A 23141-nucleotide genomic window follows, 5' to 3' on the forward strand; every position below is an offset into this window, starting at 1 on the left:
AAAACACTACAAAACAATCACTGCACTTGAGACATAAACAAAGCCTCCTTAAACATAATGCAGACATAACTGGAAATATAGCCTACAGTAGGCCTATATTTTCTAGTAAACTGTTACTTAGGCCTAGGCCTACATAAAACCTGTGTACCAAAACATCATTATTGTCACCGAGGCCATTATGTGATTATTTGGAGACGCGGATGCTTGGTTTTATTACAGACTCTATTGCCTTTTTCATCAATTTGCGGGGAGCGTCTGTCACTGCGGCCCCGCGAGCCAGACACCGCCGCCCCGACCCCTGGGTCAAAGGTCAGCCGGCCACTCTGCCATTACCGCAAACACCAGGAGAACCCAGCTCGTTTTTAATTATGGGTAAGTAAGTAGCCTGTAGGCCCAATATTAACTCATTTTTTCTTCTTAGCCACCGTAAAACAGCTGTGGTTTAACGTGTATTGCTGTAAACAAACGGTAACACATTAGTTATTAGTTTGTATTAATTAGACGTCATCCCTCTGCCCAGCAGTAGTTCTAGAACAGTGTGGTTGCTAAGCGACGCACAAGTATGAGAGGTGAGTTCTGGTCAGCGCATTAAATATTTAAATTAGCCGTTAGCTTTTCAGCCACACTTTCATGGGGTAATTTTACTGAAATTCACAAGTTAAGGCCCAAACTGTTTCATTTCAGAGTCTCTGTTATCAACACGTCAAAAACTACACACGGTGTAAGCAGCAGAACAGGATGTGTTCAGGCCAGAGTTATTAATACCAACAACCGAAACAAGTTATCTATGCTAGGCTAGCGATAGGCTTCAGTTAGCCACACACCACTGTAAATAATCCATTCCTCAAATACATCCTATCCAGTAACCGTTAGGCTGATGTAAATCAGCTTCAATAGGCTAAATCTAAACCTGTTAAGTCACAGATAAATTGTTGCTCTTTTGCTGCAAAGCTAACTGAATTGCCAATTTCCCTAATTTGCCATGCAGTTAATGCTAACTAGTAAGGTGCTCCACTGTATGCCTGAAGGTAAATATAAGAGCAGGACAATTCACAAATAAACCCAGTTATTATGGATGAACTTCTGCTCTAATGCACTGAAGATTGCAACTTTACTTTTCCAGTATTTTCATGATTACACAATTCGTTCATAATTATTCCTGGATGTGACCTGCTTTTTTGATGATTACTTTTATATATTTTTAGGTGATGTCCTGCAAGTTGCATGTCATCCCCAGTTAACCTTCCTCACCTTAAATATATAAATGTTAAAGCAGATCATTATCAACCAATTATCATGAAAGAATTGTGTAATCATCAAAATACTGTGAGAGTAAAGTTGTGTAGCTAAGCTCAAACTCTAGGCTGTTAAATAATATTTCCTCCATTGCTCCGTGGAAAATAAGGATCAGGACTGCCCAGTGACTGATAAGAAAGAAAAGCCTCTCACATATAGACCTACTTCTACCCCCTGTGGTTCACTGTCATCTCTGTGTAACGCTGTAGTCTAAAATGAATTAATTTCAAATTAACTGATAATATCTGAGTATATTTTTAATTTCTGCTTGACATTTTACTGTATCAAAAATGGTGCAATCAGCAAAAAAATAAATCCAAGTGGATAAATAATACATCTAAAATCTTTTCAATCCATGTAACTAACTCCTTTTTTCTGACATCAAATGGCTTCCAGCTAACATCTGATTTATGAACCTCAAAATGATTAACCACAATCATAATACCCATTGCATATTGACTCTCATCATTGCATGTATTGACATCTGTGTAAACCTCACAATAGTCGACGTTTGACCAGCCTTCCTCAATAAATAGTGGAAATGAAGCTTGGGAGGTCAGGGAAACAGTAACTCCCTTGGATTGATTTCCAATAATCTGGTCATCGCCTGTCTGATCCGCAGGATGCAGGCTACGGGGAATTGTCAGCTCTTGTCCCGCTGGCTGTTGCCATGGTGACCGGTGTGGAGATAATAGCAGTTAATAAGATATTAACCCCAAATAAGGAAGAAGACAGGAAGTGATGAGCGTTTGCAGGAAAGACTAAAGACAGGATTTGTCAATGGATGACCCCGGCCTGGTCAATATTGTGCTGTAATTTGGCGTTGGTAACAAGCAGCACAACCCCGTCCCTTTGAGAATGAGGAGGTAAATCCAATTTCTCAGTATAGATGCACTCACACAGTCAACCACATGCATTAGAACATACATTTACAGACATTAAAGCACGCACACATCACCTAAACACACGCATACAGACAAAAATATGGATACACACACACATGCAGACATGTACACACACTCTAATCGCAAACACACACAAACAACAGCGATGGTCGGACGGCTGGCTCATTGTCCAGCTGGTTAGGATGCAAGCGGGCGATCATGCCCTCCAGGTCAAAGGTCAACTTCATCGCAGACGCCTGACCTCATCCACTGAAGGTTGACCTCTGTGGGCCAGGAGTGTGTGTGTGTGTTTGTGTGTGTGAGGGTAGAGAGAGGGAGGGTGTTGAGGGTGGAAGAGAAGGAGGGAGAAATCTGGTGGACAATAAGGTGAAAAGCACAAGTGAAATATAAACTTGTCAATTATTTAATATAAAAACTGGTGTGTGTGTGTGTGATTGAGTGTTTGAAGCACGGCAGAAGGGAATGATAGAGGATGGCAGGTGGGAGGATTTTAAGATATTGATGATTTTAAGGCAAGAAAACTGTTATTTTAGTGTGTTTATATATGTTTATACCAAATGTGGTCTTCTAATCATAAACCACTCAAAATGAAAGACTGGATACGAAGACAAAAAGTGAATGAAATGAGAAAGGGAGAAAAATTAGAGACAAAACAAAAGACAAGCTGAGGGAAATTGGCCAAAAGAGAGCGATGACAGATTGGTGGATAGTTGCAGGTTTTCTTCTTCCTCAATGATTGTCCTCCTCTTCCTTCCCTGTATCACTTTGCAATCATTTCATCCATGTCTTTTATTTTTTCTTCTCTCTGCTTCTGCTCTACTGTCCCTCCATCCTTTCATCTCTCCCCAGCTTTTCTGGTGAATTATCACCTGACCTTGGCTTGTGACCCCCGTGTCATGCACACACACACACACACGCAGAAATACACATTCAGGCATACAATACAACACACACACACACACACACACACACACAGGCTTGCAGACTCTCCTGTGTACAGCAGCCCACATTCAAGTCGACATCAACACACACATACTATTTTAGTCAGTTTAAGTTCCTTGACATGCATCACATATTTGTGACTGAAAAGTAGAAATCTGTATCTGATACTGATAAAAGAGATTCCCTGAAAGTCTTAAAATCTATATTTTGGAGGCATTCCTGAAAGTAATTTTCCGATTTATTTGGCACATTTCAAAAGTTTACAGTGACCGTTTATAGTGATATTGGTACGGTCAAATATGATTTAGTACAGTATGTATAAATGCACAGCATAATTTAAATACTGTGAATAGAGCAAGGAAATAGTTAGATTAAAGTACCATTAACCCCAATAGGTTTGCATGAGTTGTCTGATATTTGCACTTGAGTCTGGCAAGACCTGTGGTAGCCTACAGGAAACTACCAAATATTTGAAAAATTGGGGGTTTGTAGTAGTTCATTTTAAAAAAAATGTTGTTTTTTTGCGCTGAGGAATTTACATTTTAATGTAAAGTAGTTTGAGTTTGATCGACTTTATTATCCCCAAAGGGAAATTCCTTTGCTGTATGTGCCGTTGGCACACACGTGCAGAATAAAATCATGGTGAAGATCCAGACCATAGAGTTAAAAGTAATTTGTTTAAAAACAGTTATTTTAAAGATTTAGGAGTAACCTGGGTATCTTAATTGAATTATGCTGACACATCTTTTAACCTTATTTTAAGTCATATAACCTGATTAAGTTGTTGTCCGGACAGTTGCAGTAATCAGAAAACTGCTTCACTTTGACTATAATAACATGTAATATAATACATTTTTGAGTACATGTAAATGCACCAATTGTCATTTTGGGTATATTTATACTTATTTTGACATCATCAATTCCATGAGTGGCAGTGTTGCACATTTAACTAGATTTTTTTGTGTCCAAAATCACTCCCTAGTGCACTATATTTACTGTCTGCTATTTTATCTGAGTATCTAAGTGTGAAGTTCATGCACTATATAGTGTCGCATTTTATCGATGCAAAAATTTCAGTCGTGTCAGTAACCTTGTCAGTTATGAAGCAAAATGACGATGATTCATAAGTGTGCTGCTCACTGTAGAGTAAACTGCTTAGTAGTGAGTGAATGCGTGAGTGAGTTTGGACAGCCAGAGAGGCACTGAAAATGCATAAAGATTTGTCACAATTACAATGATGTTTTACTTAAATTTATTTTGTCTCTTAAACCATAACTTGATGAAATCAAAATGCTTTCTGTTTGCTCATCTTTTTCCTTGAATGAAACCCCTCAGCACTCAGAGCAACACCAAGTCACTGGTCATGTTGTATGGAATCTAAAAGCAATAAAGTTCAAGGTTTTTACTCATTCTAACAATTTTCCTGATATGCTTCTTGTGTTCGCAGCAAATAACCACAATCAAAGGATGGCGCCAGCAAGCGGCCTCCTCCCTTGTCTCCCTCCGAGTCCTTGCACACCAATCTCGTCATCTCAGAGGTTCAAAGATGAAGGTGAGTGGGTGGGAGGAGGAGGAGGAGGAGGAGGAGGAGGAGGAAGGTAGAGGAGGGATGAAAGCGGGGTGGAAATACGCCTGGCCGAGCACTTGTTTCCATCCCTCCTCTTCACCCCTCCTCTCCTCCCCAAAAAACATTCTTTTCCTTCTTCCAGCTCTCGTTCACCCCCTAATCCCTCGCTACTCCACTGCATATGTTTCCTAATCCGGAGTGTGTGGGAGGCCCATGAACCCCCCCCCCCTTCTTCTCCTCACCCACCTCCACCCTCGCCTTTCTCTTGGTGGCTGTAATGCTGTAACCTGCCTCCATTCGTTTTTCTTTTAGCTCTGTTCTCCCTCTCTGTCTTTCATTCTGCAGCTCTTATCGTTAGACAGCAGTGTGAACTAGCCTGCCCCCACCCAACACCCCCACCCAACACCCCCCCTCTGATTTCTGGAGCCTTTCCGCTTCTTTTTTTCTTTACTGTTGTTTTTTTTTCATTTCTTGTATTTTCTCTTCATTCCTCTTATAGGAATGTAGTCTGTTTTTTTCTTCTCTCCTTTTAGCCAGTTCTCCTGAGAATTACTCTTAAACGTGAAAAATTACAAAATATATGGATTCAACTGGGCTTGTTTTGGGAGAAAATGTGAGACCAAAATCCTAATATGATTAATCAAATTTACCCAAACCTAAAAAGCAGACCTAAACTTAATGGTGAGAAGATGAATACACAGATTTGTCTTAAAACTTGTTCTGTTTAGGCCATCACTTAATGAATGATGAAATTTTGTCATCTTTGTAGGATATCAAACTAGTGCACCCTCTTCTCTTTTCTGAACACTTGATTATTTTCCACTGGTTTCCCTGCTGCTCATTCATCCTTTTTTTTTCCTCCTGCTAGCTGTCTTATTTTCTCTCAGGTGATTTCATTCTCTCTCTTCTCCCTCATTTCAGCTGCTCTTGTAACACACACACACACACACACACACACACACACACACACACACACACAGGCTTTTTGTCCTGCTTCTTCTCTTGCTTTACCCCATTACTGAATAGTATTCCTGGAGCCTTTTGTAGAGCCTTGTATAGGCACATGCCAAGTCAAGTTATTTCAGAGTGGTTTCAATGGAATTACCCCCCAAAATAATCTCCTTTTGCTCCCCCCCAAAAAAAGTAGAATAGGACAGAAGAATAGAAGAGAATAATGTAAAATGAACCAGCACCCTTGATACAGAATAAGCCTGTAGTTCCACACTAGAGGAACATGAGAATATCAAAAGATCAGAGAGTCTACATATTAAAGAAGCACCAAAGAATCTGGATATGAATTGTGGATAAAAGTAGCAATGTAGCGCATAGTAAAGCCACCTAAACTCAGCTTATCCTGCTTTTTGTGTGTAGATTACTTACCTTTTTAAATGACTTAAATGTATGGTACATGGAACTGTTAGTTAGAAATGGAACAACACAAGGTAATGAAATCACATCATTTGTTAATATTATTGGCTGTTCACTTTAAATCTTAAACAAAACAAATTTTAGTACTAATGAACTATTTAATATGCAGGAAACAAGGCTTAGTCATCACCAACACTCAAAGCACCATTGAGATATTGAGACATACAATGCCTATAACAGTGGAATACATTGAAATTTCAGGTTCACTAACATTCAAAGCCATTAAGTGGCGTGGAGGTCAAGGGTTAAAGCAGCGGCAGTTACACAATACACGTAATAAAACTGAATAAATAAAACTGAACGATGCCTGTTCATTTCAAATGACCCTTAAAAGAACTGTGACTGCTGAATAGGGAGGGAGGGATTTTTCTCCAAAAACAAAAAGCAAGTTATATAATTGTGTCTTTGTTTCTTCCGTTCAGCAGTATTATCTGTTGGTTTTAAGCCTTCTCCTTTGTTGATGTGTATGTGTACAATGAGGTAGTATTGATCTGTGAGAACATACTGTACATTTTTATGCTTCCAGCCATGTGTGAGTACACATACTATCCAGGTCTCTACATGGGTGTGCATATATCTACTGTATATCCACCAGAAAGTAAACTATTCTGTAAGTGTGTTTCAGTCCACATGTGTGCAGGCGTGCAAGCATGTGTGAGCCTCCTTCAGGCATTCACATACGTGTTTCTATGTGCATGTGTGTTCATCAATACATATACATACATACATACATATATATATTTATATATCTGTGTGAGTGTGTGTCAGTGCCAAGTGTCATATCGATAGGTTAATAGCTGTGGTGTCAGATTTAGTAACTCTCTGATTAGTTGACAGTTCACTAATCCACACACCATCCTGAGTTATTGGCCCGGCCCATTGATTTCCAGCCCGCCAGCCAAGCTAGGAGGAACTCAGGGGTCGTAAGAGAGCCTGCCGCTATTGATTGGCCCCAGATCAACCCCACCGCCACCTCCCCATAACACACACATACACCAAACCCAACTGCAGTCCTACAGCATGCCATAACTTCAGATAGTTTCTTTTCTACATTTCTATGGCTCTCCTCTGACTACCTATCCACCTTCTGTCTCTCTCCTAGTGTGCCATTGGGTATATTTTTGTGTCATGTTGTGGTGTCATCTCCATCAGTCAATTTCTTTAGAGTGAAATATTTTTATTGACAGATTTTATGAGTTGAAGGGGGCATCTAACAAAACTGCTTCTCTTCCTCTTTCTCCCTCTCTACCTGCTCTGCCCCACTGTCAATACTTTCATATCCTTTCATATCTCTGTCAGTGCATTAAAGTGATACTCCTCCCAAAATCTTTTGAGTATCAAAAACCTTCACCCTCTGTAGACTGCAGGTGGCTGTAAAACATTTGTAGTTTTCATTCTTCACAGAGAAAGCAGCCGTGGTCAGGTTAAATTCTCAGTTATAGTGGATTTAGATGGTATCATGTTTCACAGAGGAATTAAATCTATTCATTATTAGAATTTAATGTAAGTGATTAGAATTCCGTACCCTGGCTTCTTTATGAAGAAGAAGAAAGTGTAAACTATTTACAGTAACCTTTCAAGCCTACATTGACATTTGGATGTGCAGACTCAGAGGGTCACTTCAAGATACACTGTTCTGTACACTTTTATGAGTAAAATGTCACTGACAGACTTGCCAGCTTATTGTGTTGGAGTGGTTTGCGTGCACCTGGAAGTTCTTTTGTCAGGGGCAAGAGCTCCTGGTAGGGTTTTCCAAGGCAAATCTGTCTCAGGTGACCAAGAGCCATTCAAAGATCTCTATGGATTGGATCTTCAATATAAGTGGCACCTGGCATCCAGATTAGCAAACCCGGAACCCCTTCCTTGGAAGGGTTCTCGCAGACAAGGACTTGATGGCCATGCTTATCTCAAAGATGCCTGGTCAGGCTTAGTATGGGGCCACCACCCACAAAGCCAGGTTTAAAGGTTTGTGCATAACCTGTCGGGTGACAGGTGAAGGTGAGGGTCTTTTTGGATTGATCTCTGCTGACGAAAACTGGCTTTTGGCATTTGGAATGTAAGAGAGTCAGAGCTAACGCAGGAGGTGGTCAGCTCCAAATCTCTATGCATAGCACCTACCCTTGAACCAAACTCCTGGATAGCGACTGGACTCTCCTGTTTTAAAATTGCCCAGAGAAGCACCAGGTGAGTGTGGGAATATATAAGAACCTGCTTAGACACCAGTAGTGAAGGAAGCAGTCAAGCAGCTGAAGAGGAACTCTTTTTTTGAGCTTGGTTATCCCAGGAAACTCTTGAATCAGCAGATAGGTATTGGGAGGTACCAGCAGAGTCAGAGGACGTGTCAGAACTCGCAGCAGCACAGCCGAAGAGTGGAGAGTGGTTTGGTGACCTCAGGATTGCGTCTCTGTTTTCGGCTGATAATGTCTTGAAACATCATAAAATGTACTGTAAGAAAGTATTCGGAGAGACACACCTTGGTTGGTTCTTGTGGTAAGGTTTTGTGATCTCCTTGTAATTAATTACAAGGAAAATGACTTTATCAACTTATCAACCTGCATGAGCAAGACTGGAACTTACTCTGTCCAGCTTATCATTGTTGATTGGTTAAGTCCTCTAATAAGCTTGTTTTGACTTGCCACGTGCTTATGTTTTAGCAACTCCCATCACTGACTCTATAATCGGCATGGCCCATATTGTCATCTGTACATTTGTCTTACTGTATAAGTCTTCTTCTAAATTTTAATCCAATCCAAGTCCATTGTGTTCTTTCACCCTGTTTTTTTACAGATTATTGTGAGCAACCTGGCTCTTGAAAGTGAGCTGACAGATGGAGCGATGTAAGCTGATGACCTGGATTCAGACCTGCAACTGTACAGGCAGTTAAAATGGTTAATGCAATTAATTCTATTGATCCATAAGCACATCCAAACATTGCCATTATCGTCCTCTCGACATTCCCAACATCCCTTGTATTATTTCAGCCCTCTCTTTTTCTTTCTTCCCTCTGCTCCTTCCATCTCTCCTCAGCCTCTGTGTAAGCATTGGGGTGGGATGGTGATGGGGGGGTTGTTAAACATTTTTCTTCCTTCTTAATTGTTTTGACTTGTGCCATTGGCATCCCGATTAGGCCCCATTGATTTCCCACTGCTAAGTGCATTGATTCCTACATTTCTCATTGATCCCCGCTTCTAAATCTACCCACACTCACACACTGTGTCTGTCTCTCTATTTCTCTCCATGAACACCATGCAGGCCGAGCTTGAACACATGTGTGTGTGTGTGTGTGTGTGTGTGTGTGTGTGTGTGCGTGAGAGTGAGTGAGTGAAAGGCGGAGAGAGAGGGAGGCAGTTAGAGAGTAAATATGGGGAAAAAAGACGCAGAGAAAAGAGATTTGAGAGTTTAGTCGATGGTGTTTATGTAGTACAAGAAAAGGGATTATAAGGTTTGTGTGAATAAAATGCACATCTCACAGAAGAGATGTCGTGTGTGTGTGTGTGTGTGTGTGTGTGTGTGTGTGTGTGTGTGTGTGTGTGTGTGTGTGTGTGTAGGACACAGAAAAGTCTTCAAGAATCTTTGGTGGATTTCATTTGCCATAATTTCAAATAGAGACATCTCCCTTTGCCTCACATACAACACACACAACTTAGCAATACAATTTTGTTATGAATAGTAATATATCTTGGGGTCAGACACCTATTTCTGCCTAATGTTTAAAGAATTTTGTATTAATTTTAACATTAAAAATCTTTTTACTGGAAAAAATTAGATGCTGTTGCTATAATATTTTCTAAACTTTGAATATAATGGCTGAAGCTGTGTGACATGCTATTTCAGCATCAGAATACTTGTGAAAGATGACATTTGAAAAACCTTTCACTTCTTATATTTGTAGTATTTTTTGCAGCTATGTCTTGCAATCATTCTTGTACACACACACACACACACACACACACACACACACACACTCTTGATCGTATTCCATGGTGTCCAGAAGAGCTGGGTCTGATCCTCTCAGTGTTTAAGGCTCTCATCTCCCCCCACGTCTGCAATGAACACACACATGAACACGCACACATAGACACATGCACACACACATGCACACACTCTAGGCTGCATGGGCTGGAAAGCTCCATCCATGTCATTGGCATTACCTCGAGCCTTGATGCTGCGTTTGTGCTAAGCTAAGCTGTTTGGGCCTCTCTGAGCACGAGAACCAGAGGCGTGTGTGTGTGTGTACTTTTCGTGCATTCATGCATGTTACAATGTGTTTGCATGTACGTGAATATCTTACATGAGTGTGTTGTTCTGGTGTTTCCGTGCTTTCTTGCATGTTACGGTGTGTTTGCATGTGCATGCTGCTAAGGTACATAAATGTGTTTCTGTGCGTGTACCAGCACATGAATCAGTGTGTGTGTGTGTGTGTGTGTGTGTGTGTGTGTGTGTGTGTGTGTGTGTGTGTGTGTGTGTGGAATACAGGATTGTGTGTGAACCTGATAGCAAGAATGACAGCAAAAAAGCGATATTGCAACCCCCTCCCTCACTTCAGTGCTGCCTGGCGTTTTACATCTTAAATCCATTACAACCAATCCAGGATGATATAGGATGCAGAACATGTGTGAAATATGAACACTGGGAAATTCACAGAAGGAAGAATATCTTCAAAGTTGAAATAAAATTATGCGTGAAATAAGAGAATATACATGAAAAAAATCCCCAGTCTGTGAAGATAAGAACACAGGAAGACGTCCAGTGAGAGAAAATGGGTATTCACAAACCAATTTTCACGCTAACTGTTATTTGCAGCGCGCTCGAGGTCGAGTCGAGCTCATGAGCTGTAAGCAAGAGCATTGATCTGCCTCAATGATCGTATCAAGGTATCGACAGCATTGTGTTTTACTCTTCTCTGTGTTTGTCCTCTGCGACGTTAAGAGGAATAATGGATATGTAGGAGAGGTATTGGCAGGGCCCGGACCGGCCTATTGACAATCTGTCAGCATTGATTACTTAGTCAGGACGCAAGAGGAATGTAGGAGAGGCGTAGAGAATGAGAGGGACAGGAAGAGAGAGAGAGATGCTGAAAATAGATCAAAATGTGTATAGAGTGTGTTTGTGTTTATCAGGTTCACATGAATGATTTCTTCCATGTATATGTGTGAAAGAGTGTGTGCAACACCAAGGTAAAAATTCTCTCTTCTTCAATGTGTGTGTGTGTGTGTGTGTGTGTGTGAGAGAGAGAGAGAATATTTTAGCGTTTATTAAGCCCCATGTTACAGCAAGGTAATGATTCTTCCCTCTCTCACGCTATTTCTTGATGTGTGTGTGTGTGTGGTTACAGTGGTAGCGGAGGGGTACGCGGTGATATAATTGTAAGCTGGTATTGATTGTCCCCCTCTTGTTATTGATGAGGGAGAATTTAATTCAACCAACTCGTTTGTCAACATGACACTGCCATTTAACAATGAACTCTCTCGCACTAACACACACACACACACACACACACACGCACAGATACAGAGCTCCTGTACTGAAAAGGATGTGTTCACTTATTCAGATTTTCTTGAGACATGTTTGCATTTTTATCAAAAATAGTAAAGCCTAATGTGATACTATATAACTAATATACTGTTACTTTATGAAAAATTGAATGCGACAAACATTATTGTTTTGATTTTATGCTTTTAAAGGATATAGCTGTCCCAGCTGGAGACAGAGTGGTGTGTATGTGTGTGCAGTTGAATTGGTCATCTCATTATAAATCATAAATAAAGTACCAGTTGACTAATTTTATCATAAATATCATTTAAATATCATTATTTCAAAATACTGTAGTAAACATCAGTTTAGTCTGATGGCTGGATACAGAAACAACAGGTTTGGTTTGAAAGGTATGAGGCAGAATCTGTTTTAGGTTCCTTTTTATACTACTGTGTGTTTTTGCGTGTGTGTGTGTGTCTGTATGTGGGGTTTTTTGTCTGTAACTGATCAGAAGTCCACTATGGCCTATAAGCCCACGATGTCAGACAAAGCAACCACCGCAGCAGGTTGCAGAGTAGTTATAAAAGGATAGATATTACAGAAGGGGAAAAGAACATATTGCTATTGATGAGGCCCGCCATGCGCCATATTCTTCACCTCTCCTTCAAATCCACACACACCTCCCTCCCCTCCTGCAATGGACGCACAAAACACACTATATTCTACAAGAAATAATTGCTTTTGTCTGGAAGGAGTTTGGATCGGGGCTCCTCTGTGCTCGCCCTTATCTGAAGAGGGGGGCTCTTGAGGGACAACCGGTCGCTTCTTTATATGGCCTCTCCTCTCCCTCCTCCTTTTCTTTTTCCTCCCTCTCTCGTTGGACACGCGGATGTCATCTGTCAATGGGGAGTGGGCTTTTTTATGGGGGGGAGGGGGGCTTCTTTGTGATATGACGTGTGTCTATGCATAGATGACATCGAAAACTGCAGCGGGTAACAGAATCTGAATCGTAGGACACAGGCTTAAGAAGAAGGACAAGTGTAGTAGTAGCAGTAGAGACCATAGCAGCAGTAGCCACAGTATTAGTCCAAAATAGAAATAACGGCATTAGTAGCACTAACAGTACTATTATTAACACTAGAAGCAGTAGTAATAGAAATAGAAGTTGTAAAAGTTGTAGTTGTAGTATTACTAAAAGAGTAGTAGTAGTTGGAGTAGAGGTCACAGCAGCAGTAGTAGTCAAAGTATTTCTACTAATAGTAGTAGTGATAGAGGGTATTGCAGCATTAGTAGCAGTAGCTGTACTACTAATAAGCAGCAGTAATGCAAACTTATAAAAGTGGTTGTAGTATTACTAGTGGAGGAGTAGTAGTGGTGGTAGTAATGGTAGTATCAGCAGTAGTAGTAGTAGGGTCAGTTGTGGTAAACTGGCATTGGCACCAGTAGTTATAGTAGGAGTTTAAATAGTATTGACTTTAATATATTAGTTGCAGTATATAGCAGTGGATAGTAGTCTGAATAGTAGTGGTGGTGATAGCAGTAGTAGCAGCAGTTTTGTAACAACATTGGTGATGATAGAAGTATTTAATCTAAGTAGTAGCAGTAGGACAACTGTAGAGATACCATCAGCTGCAGTAGTAGTACATGCAGCACTGTAGTACCAGTAATAGTAGCCATAGTATGAGTACTGCAGTTGTAAAATCAGTGGATCAGGACGCCTCTGATTATGTTTTATCCCTGTAGCAGATAGTTTATATTTGACGCTTTCTTTCTCTCCCTGCATAGACATTAGCACTGGCAAAGAGCCGGAGGCCTGTCCATATATGACGGCAATAATTGATCGATAACTTATTAACAGCTCAGCCCCACCTCGGAGTGTATACAGAGAGGGAGAGAGAGAGACGTGTGTTATGTTTGGTCGATTTTCTTTTATTGACTGCGATATTTAGCGTATAGATTTTTCTATTTAAAAAAATCTATGTTGGCGATAATCTTGAGTGTAAATGCACAGCGCAGGTTGGGGCGGTTCGTCTGACAGCCGGGTGGAGTTGTGAGGAGAGGAGAGAGTTGATTGCCGGGAGGCACCTTTCCTCGGACACACACATACACACATAACGGCAGCTAAAACATTCTCACCGACCCTTAATAGTAAAAACATGTCATTTAGATTCAGCTCAACTGACATTTTACGCACATTTTACGCACACACGCACGTAGCCTTCCCGAGCCCAAAATAATTACTAATTTAACACCCTTGGCTCTGCAGGCTTTGATTATTCACCTCTGTGTGGAAAAAATACATTAGTTGAGTGCTGCAGGTGACCTTGCGTAGGCCAGACCCACGTAAATTTAGAGAGAGAGAGAGATGCTCCTGCTGAAATATACATCAAAGGTCCCCCCTTTTGAATTCATGTCCGCACATTGTGAAGAGGCGATCGATTTTTCGGAGGCCGGCGATGATATGATTATTGGCTTCATTATAATGAAGTAATCAGAAGATCAATTGGCTGGATCTGTGCTTGTCTTGTACGGGATTATAGTGGCCAAAAAGAGGGCAGGAGTGTGAATGTGTGTGTGTGTGTGTGTGTGTGTGTGTGTGTGTGTGTGTGTGTAGAAGAGGTGTATATTTTAAAATATTAATTCAACACAGACTCTTGGAGAATAAATCGTTTGATGAAATGGATTTCACACATGTACATAGTCTTTTAAATTGGTTTCTATGATATTAATCTCAGTGTCCCCATATGTAACTTCAATACAGATCAGATACAAGAAACAAAAGAGTCAATAAAGGTTAAAATGTGTGCAAAAAAATGGACAGAAAATTTAGTTGTGTGCACGTTTGTGTATATGTGTGAGTGTGTTGGGATGAGGGGGTGGAGGGAGAAAGGGGAATAGAGGTAGAGAGGGGAGGGAAGGGAAGTGGGGTTGGGGGGGTCTCTGTCTGTCTCCCGGCCGGAGCGCTTCGCCGTGCCAGATTGCGTTCAGGCTGCGCGGTGTCGGACCGAAACCACCTGGGTTCCCAAAATAAACTGAGGGGACGCAGATACGCGCGCACACACGTAGGATACACACAGAGAAAGGCTGAAGAGAGAGAATAAGAGAGATACACACCGGCGGATGGCGGAGCAGAGCCAAAGAAAAGACACTACAGCGTAAAAAGAAAAGGGGTATCGCTTTCAGATCCTACGCGTCAGTGGAAGAGGAAATCAGAGGACAGGTGTACTTATTGATATGGATTTATTCATTTATGTATTTATTGATTTTGCTTTAATTAGTGACCCGCGGTAGAGAAAGAGGGAGAGAGACAAACAGCGAGGGGAGGAGAGGGAGGAGCGAAAGTCAGACAGGAGGTGCCTGCGTAGCCTTACTTTATTATTTGATTATATGTCTTGTACCAAATAATGCTTTTGCGTTTTATTATTGCGTCGCTTTGTGTGCATGTATTCTTCAGCAGACCAGCCAGCTACTAACCAAATCTTTACGAGAACCAAAAAGAAACAACTCCAGTGTTACACGGACAGTTTTTCCTGTTTCTCTATACCGAGGATTCACCGGTGGACAGTGTTTGTTTGAGACTTTTCATGACAGTGCAGCAGGAGAAATCTTTCCCCAACCTAAACCAAAGCAAACCCTGCCGAGGAGGCGAGACAGAGACAGAGAGCCACTGCGATCTTTACGCACAGCTGTTTGGACACAATAAATGGAGTCTAATTGTGTCTGTGTTACATCCAATGGAGAGCATCTGAGAGAGGAGCACCAACTGCACTAGATTCACATGGGTGCGACGATAACAGATAGGTCACCTGCAACCTGTATTAGCCTGTATGGATAATTACTGGTAGCTTTGTATTTTCTCCCAAAGCTTAACAGTCGTCGCTGCGCGCCCTGCACATCGCTGTGTGTACGTGTGTGTGTGTGCGTGTGTGCGGGACTAGTTTACTCCGAGAAGACACAAGTAGCGGGACCGTAATATGCGTCTGTATCTCAGCGCCACACACATCTGAAAACAGAGAAATGTGAATCCGCTGTGGCACAGACTCGATCCACTGAAGAAAAAGCCAAATACCGAGTCTCTTTTTTCAAACCATCCAAGCGTCTTTACAAACAGCTGTCCACAAACCTGGAAAGCATACGAAGAAACGCCAAAGAACGACGAAAGGACGACGGATAAGAATAGAAGAAAAGTGAGACTAAAATAAAAAACAACGACCCCCAGGTCGACAGAGGACCATGTTTGTCCCCCTGCCGGTCCCCTTCGTCTTTCAGAGAACAGCGTCCGACTTCAGCGCCTGGAGACTCAAGTCCTCGCTGGCTCCGCGGTCCAGCCCCGGTAAGACGCTTTTCTACCGGTCCTTTTATCTCCACTGTGCACCTACACAAAGAATAAAACCCGGTTATTAGCTTTAGCTTCATCTCTTTTTCTTATCAGCTAGATTTAGCTACAATTCTATACAGAAAATGTTATTTTCTTACCCCAGTTTCATCCCAAATTTAACTAATGATCAATAAACATGTATGTACCAAGATTAGATAATTTACATGGTTACATGTTCATCATTTTAATCCTCTCTATTTTACCTAATATGACACAACATGCAACTCACAACAAGCATTTTTCCATATATGAAAGTTATTTTACAGCTGCAGGATGTGCACCTTAACCATAATGTCTTAGAGTCTTCAAATAGTATTTCTTAAGAAAAAAATCTGCCAAAGTGTTTAGATTGTTTCATTTTTATAAAATTCAAATCAACTTGTCTCCTGAATTACTGTTTTTCTTGTGATTTACATTATTCTGATGTGTTTGAAATTGAGCGAAAACAAGTGAAACTGAATTTGAAGTTAAATTATCTGACTCACTTGAAGTAAAATTGTGTGTATTTTTTCCATTACCATCTTTCCTCTTTATCTCCGCAAATAGAAAAGAACAGAATTTGTCATTAACAAGGCAGAGAGTTTCATTAAAATACTTACTTGCATAATCCAAATCCAAAATGTAAAACATCCAAAATTGGATGCATGAATGTATGGCTCATTAGCATCCATCACAATGTCACAGAGGTGGCTCATCTTTTCCTCTTTCATTCATGGCAATCCATCCATCGCAACCTCCATCCCATCTGTCTCCTCTTCGCACTCCTCTCCTCTCCTTCAGTCTTTCTCGGTCAGGTTTGGGGGGAATATTCATGGTCATCTATCGATCAGAAGGTATTGATCTCTGACTGGAGCCACATTGGGAAAACAGGAGTACAGTTATGTTGGCTGAGGGAGAAAGTTTGACTACACTGGAGATGATGTGAGAAGAAAAAAAGAACAGAGTGACATTTTCTAAAAAAGAAATAATAATAATTGAAATTGTTGTCAAACTAAAATTAAAAAACTCAAGTATCCTTACCTTACTTTTACTGTAGTAAAACTGTAATATTCCTATAATTGGCCTATCACTAAAGGGACTCGCAGTGAGTTTGTCAATCAATAGTACTTACTATAATGACCTTATCATACCTTTATGCTATGCTTTAATATCCTATGACCACTATAATATTGTGTTAGTGACTTGTAGTGCGATCAATAATGGCAGTGCTCTTTATGGTATTTTTTCCATCTCCTATGGTATCACTGTAATGTTCCTAAAGGGCTGTATCAGTTATCTGTTGTATTTGCTCAACATAGTATTCTTAAATTCATAATAGAGTTCCTACAGTAAGGGGGTTATAAAAAAATGTCATTTAATGAGTTGAATATTGACCCAAATGAACTATGGCACAAAACAGAAATGAGTTAAAGAAAAGAAAATGTATTCTTCTGTCAGTATATTAGAGTTTCTGTTTGTCTTGATGTTTTTTTCTCCCTGATGATGACCACATGTGAGAGGTCAGAGTTCACCCGGCTTTTGACTCACCTGCTTTAGGTTTTCTTACCACTTGTGGGAGTTTTAAAACTTAGGAGTGTGACTTGTTGGTCACTGTTTCAACATGAACCATTTTTGTGTACTGAAGTGTGTCTACATATTTGAGTGGGGTTCTTAGAGGGTTACAGTGCCAGTGGCTCCCCTTTCCCCATCCCCACCGCCTTAATCCAACAAGGCGGAAATTTCAAATGACAGATGGGGGTAGGTGTGTATGCCGAGCCATGCTGAGCTGTGCAGGGGTAATTCAGGCTATCACCTTAAGTAGGTGTCAGGATGAGAAAAACGGCTGAGGTTTTAATGAGAGCTGCTTTTGGCGGCTTTGACAGGCGACACATAACCACTGGCTTCTGTTTGGGGGGTGGGGTCAATTTCTCTGTTGGTCCTTTAAGAAATTAACGTAAAAGACACGATGAGAGAACAAGAAGAACAGGTGGAGGCTAGGTCATAGGGAGTGAATGAACGATTGAATGAATAACAGAATGAGCGAGTGCATAAATGAATAATAAATGAATGAGAAGGTGAAAGTATTAGTTAGCACATTAACAGATGAAAGAAGCACTGCATTGAATGAATAAAAGCAGTGAAAGAAACAGTGACTGAGTGAGAGTTGAAGGGTTGAAAAAATGAACAATGAACAGATGAATGTCTGAATAAATGAATGAATGAGTGAAAGAATCAATCATTTTATGAACAGTGTACAGTCTAGAAGAAAGAAATGACTATGAATATGTGGATGAATAAAGGAGGAAATAAAGGATTTAACAAATGAGTGGATAGGTGGAAAAATGAATGAATTAATGTGTGAGTGAGCTACAGTAGCAAGCCCTCTGAATCTCCCTTGTGTTTTTCATCATGTGAGAGGGTCAAAGTGCCTGTACAGGCTACTTTTTTATTTAAACATGTTGGTGTGATAAGCAACCAATACACATGAGAGAAATATACTTTATAGGAGAGCAAAGGCCAACACTCATCCCTCATTTCCCCTTCTGTTTTTTCTTCTCTTTTCTCCGTCTTTCATCCTTAATCTCTGGAGAGAAAGAAACTCAGAATCCGCTGTTTCTCATTCTCTCTCTCATTTCTGTGAAGTATTCACTTGACACGAAAGCCTTTTCAGTAAAATGCAAACTCTCCTCTCTTTCTCTCTCTCTCTTTCTCTCGTTCCCTATGGTCAGGGAGGTTGTTGAATTGGATTTGCCTGGTGTGGTTTGGCTGGGCCCCATAAGCCACTTTAGCTAAGTCTGTTACCCACAATTCTCTGTCTCTCTCTGATCTGCGCCTTTGACCAAGGTGTGCATGTGTGCATCTCTACAATTGCCTGCACCTGTGTGTGTGTGTGTGTGTCTGTGTACATATCTGGGTGTGTTTACGTTAGTGTGAGCAAAGACAGGGTGTCAAAGTCTAAGATGAGGTGAGTGAGGTTCAGTGGAGAAGGAGGGAGAGAGGTCCTAAACAGCAGACGCTAGCAGACAGTGGTTTTGCAGTGGATCTAAACTAAAGGCTTATGGGTTTTTTGTCAGCTCGACTCTTTAACACTACAGTGTTGAGACCGCTGGCCTCAGCTCAACTGGGCCTAAGACACATCACCACAGTAAAACGCTTTTAAAACAGTCACTGGATTGAATTTGTTATCAAAGATTGAAGATATTTGTCTTTGTTTTATTCTTTCATTTAATTGCCTAATAATATATTTTTGGTAAATAAATAGTTCATTTGAAGGCAGTAAACTGTCTCAGACTATCAAGGGTCATTAAGTCAATGGATTGGGTCACTTTATTGACAGCTAACTTCTAAGAAAATCCATTAGTCTGCGTTTTAGTTTAAATTCTGTTTTAGAAGCTCCCTCTACTAAAATATTATTACTATGGATGGGAATGGGAAAGTTTTAGGATACTGAATATCTGCAGAAATTCTAAGCTAAGTATTGAAATCTAAAAAAAAATCTTGACTAATCAAATTATTGACACTTGTTCACTTTGAAATTCCCTTTTTTTTAAACCACCTGACAGTGCTGCTATATGACTGCAAACATTATTATAGTCATTGGATCCTTTAATTCATTAAGTATGCAGAAAAATCCATCAGGTTTGCAATGCAAATGCTTTTAGTGAATAAATAAAGATATTCCATCTTATTTTTTTACTCTCCTTTTTAGCATATTGATGGTTGAGTAAAAACATCATACCTCCAAAATCAAAAGTCGGTGCATTGATTTTTAAGACCAGTAGTAATTGAACACATTTGCCCAGTTATTTTTCAAGGCCTGCTGTATTTATGTTGAACATTCACTTTTTAGTTTAGTGAAATTCACAGTATACCTGTAACTAAGAAAGCTCAAATGTGATCAATTTGAGGTTTTAATTTCTCACTCTGTGTAGAGTATGTAGTTTCTATACTGAACAAGACTGAAGAGCAAGAACCGAGAGGGCAGGGATGAGAATGAACCCTGGCATCTCATCTATGTTGACTGGGGTCATAAACCAGCAGGAAGCAAAAGAAAGGAGAAGAGAAACCACATCCTTTGTCCTAAAGCATTGCTCCTCATTGAATTATTTCTTGTTTGCTGGTCATTAATACACTGATTACACAGATTAACTGCTGAAGAGCAGAGATGAATGTTCATTTTGAGCATCACTTCTTTGCCACAAAGACTCAAAAAGCTTTTCTTTTGTGCAGCTCAGATATCTGACCAGACAGTCTCATCTGCTGTGTGGTTTTCAGAGGGTAGGCAGGGTGGAGAGGGACCTGTAGCTACCGCTGCTCTGTCCCTGCTCTGCACCACAACAAAGGAAATCTAAATGCTCTTTTATTTTATGTACACTGCTGTAAAATCCTCCAGGGCCACTGTGGCCCATATAAAACTGAGAGCTGTCAAATTCACAGAGAGAAGGCATGTGTCTGAATTGAGAGGGATGGTTTATTTATGTTGGCTACTCTGAGAGGCCTCTTATCCGAGCTCTCCGTATTCAGCACAGTGTTGATTTTTATTCTCTGGTCCAACCTGTTCTGTTCTACTGTCTGCTTTTCTAGTTAGTTTACGTCTTTACACAGTAGTAAAGCATATAAGTAAAGTGATGAAAAGTCATGACGATACACGATCAAACAGAAGGAGCTGTGTAAAAAATATTTTATGCAGGTGGTATTAAAAATACAACAAAGAAAACAAGAAAAGCAAACAAAAAAAAGCTTATGATGTTAAATCCAAATTACCACAACAACAAGATTGTGGAAGATACTGAAACAATAAGGCAATGTAGCAATAGCGTGTGCTATTCTATTCTATTGTTTAACAGTGCAGAGAAACTTATTGCAGAGTTCAAAGCACAAGCCTCCTGCCCACACACACACATACACATATACACACACACAAAGTGCTCCGTGCTGCTCGATAACTACCTCCTCTCCCACCCAGGATCTTCACCTCGCGGTGCCCAGGAGGGGGTTGTGTCTGGGCCACACCAAACTGGGCCTGAGCAAAGGCCCCTGTGCCTGGATTAATTGGCTGTGTGTGTGTGTGTGTGTGTGCGTCTGTGTTTGTGTATTAGCAAGTATTTGTGTTTGTGCCAAGAAGGAAGATAATTCGTTCAGGTTGGAGTGGCATTTCTTTATGTGTCTGTGCATATGTAGAGGTATATCAGTGTGTGTTTTTGAGTGTGTGTATGAGTATATGTCGGAAAGTGTGAAGTATGAAGAATGTGTGAAGTGTGAAAGTGAGTTGTGTATAAGCAGGAACTTGGACTTTGCCTGTGTGCAGTTGTATATACTGTATGAATGGATGTGTGTGTGTATATTCATGAAGCTACCGTCCCTGTGTGTGAGCGGGCAGACAAGTAGACTATTCAATAATTGCACGTTGAGGTCAGTTATGGATCTGTCCGGCATGTGTGGTTTATCTGGAAACCGCAAGCAGCTCATAGCTGCCCATTGTGTGAGTGGTTTTAACCTTCCACCACTATTGATTAGCCAGCATTGACTACTCTCCCGCCACCCCATTTGTGTGAGTGTGTGTGTGTGTGTGTGTGTGAGTGTGTGTGTATGTGTGTGAGTGTGTCTGTGAACTGTTGATATGTGTTCATGAGAATTTGTGGTTCTACCATGTGTGTGTGGGTGGACTGTGTGTGTGTGTGTGTGTGTGTGTGTGTGTGTGTGTGTGTGTGTGTGTGTGTGTGAATGTGTGTGGTGACATGAACAATTGCTGTTAATGTGTAGGAATGTAAGATAGTGTGTTCATGTGAGGACACCTGCTTCTGTGTGTGTGTGTGGATCAGATTTTAAAAGGGGCAGCGTTGTTGGTGAGTCCCGGTGCTAACGTGATTGCGAATGACAAAGCGTCCAGGCGGGTTTGTTAGCTCCATAATGGGGAATCAATAGACACAACACAGATGTCAATACAACATGCTTTATTGCGTTAAGCTGCCTCACCCCCACCCTGGGCTCTGCACACACACACACACACCAACTCTATCTGAGGATGTATCTGCTCTGTAGTTGCTGTCTGAAACACATACATGCAGATATTAATGTATTTACACGTTGCCCTCATACACATACATAAACATGCATATTGACTGGTATCGCCGTCAAACCAGGTCATACACATCGCTACCTCAACACACACCTATGCATGTTCTTTTGACACCTACATTACGTATTTATGAACCTCACCTTCACACAGTGTCATCATGCTTTTAGCAATATATGTGTTACTTCATGCGAACAATACACAGTAAATGATATCAAACAAGTTTTTTATTTTTATTTTGTCTCCTTGACAGTATGTACTTTGGTGTTTCTTCACTACATTCCCCAGAGTTCACTTTACAGTGACACGTTGTGATCAGTACTGTGGCACCATTTTTCTTAAAATTTGATTTTATGTAGCATTTTGCTTCTCGTGCGAGATCCTCTGCTTATTTTTATTTTTTTACATCTTTATTCAGGTAAAAAAAAAACATTTGACAAGGGTATGATCTTCTATTTATTCCAAACAAATCTGAATTATAGAACAAATTACTTCCTGTGCACCAGAGTAAAATTCCTTGGAAAATACACACATTTTTGTTTTCTTTTTTGACGCTGTGGGAAACGCAGTGTAAAAACCCCAGAAATAAGCATAGAGTTCACTTCACAGAGAAAGGTTGTGATTAGTACTTTGTCATCTTTTTCCTTGCATTTCCTGTAGTAGTGTTGAAGTACAGTATAGACAGGGATTATGTTCCTTTTATTCCAAACAAACCAAATGCATTGAACACATTATTTTCTGTGTGCCAGCAGATATTTCCTGGGAAAAACCTGCCACCATCCTCATGATTAAAAGCAAATGTAAATAACTTCATGCACAGTTACTATCGATATGCAGGAGCTAAATAGTCATATATTTTATCCACCCTCACACACATGCATGTACTGTACATTACCTTCACACATGCAGACCTTTTGCCTTTGTTACACAGAGATGATAAAAGTAATTTCACACCATGGACACTTCCTGCTGTGCAGATATGAAATAAAAATCCCCCACAACCAAATATGGTCACCTGAACTCCGCTTCCCCTCTGCTGCTGTCCGTATGTCGGTCCATCCAACCAGCTCAAACTGTCATTGTTACCGTGGAAAC

The 23141-nt window shown here is 40.6% G+C and overlaps 1 protein-coding gene across 3 annotated transcripts in view; it reads left to right on the forward strand.

Moving 5' to 3' along the window:
• Nucleotides 1-547: 547 nt before the first annotated feature.
• The window catches only part of LOC122864437 (POU domain, class 2, transcription factor 2), a 77960-nt gene continuing 55366 nt past the window's right edge, over nucleotides 548-23141 (forward strand). For 2 of the 3 annotated variants that reach the window (XM_044171852.1, XM_044171851.1), the window contains exons 1-2: nucleotides 548-569; nucleotides 4591-4695. In XM_044171852.1, the coding sequence (XP_044027787.1) occupies nucleotides 563-569; nucleotides 4591-4695 (112 nt within the window). In that variant the 5' untranslated portion in view covers nucleotides 548-562. Of the gene's footprint in view, nucleotides 570-4590; nucleotides 4696-14563; nucleotides 15947-23141 lie in introns of those variants that run through there. The other variant, XM_044171850.1, reaches the window with a different exon arrangement.

Source organism: Siniperca chuatsi, linkage group LG17 (genome assembly GCF_020085105.1).
Source record: "Siniperca chuatsi isolate FFG_IHB_CAS linkage group LG17, ASM2008510v1, whole genome shotgun sequence".
NCBI classification, from domain to species: Eukaryota; Metazoa; Chordata; class Actinopteri; order Centrarchiformes; family Sinipercidae; genus Siniperca; species Siniperca chuatsi.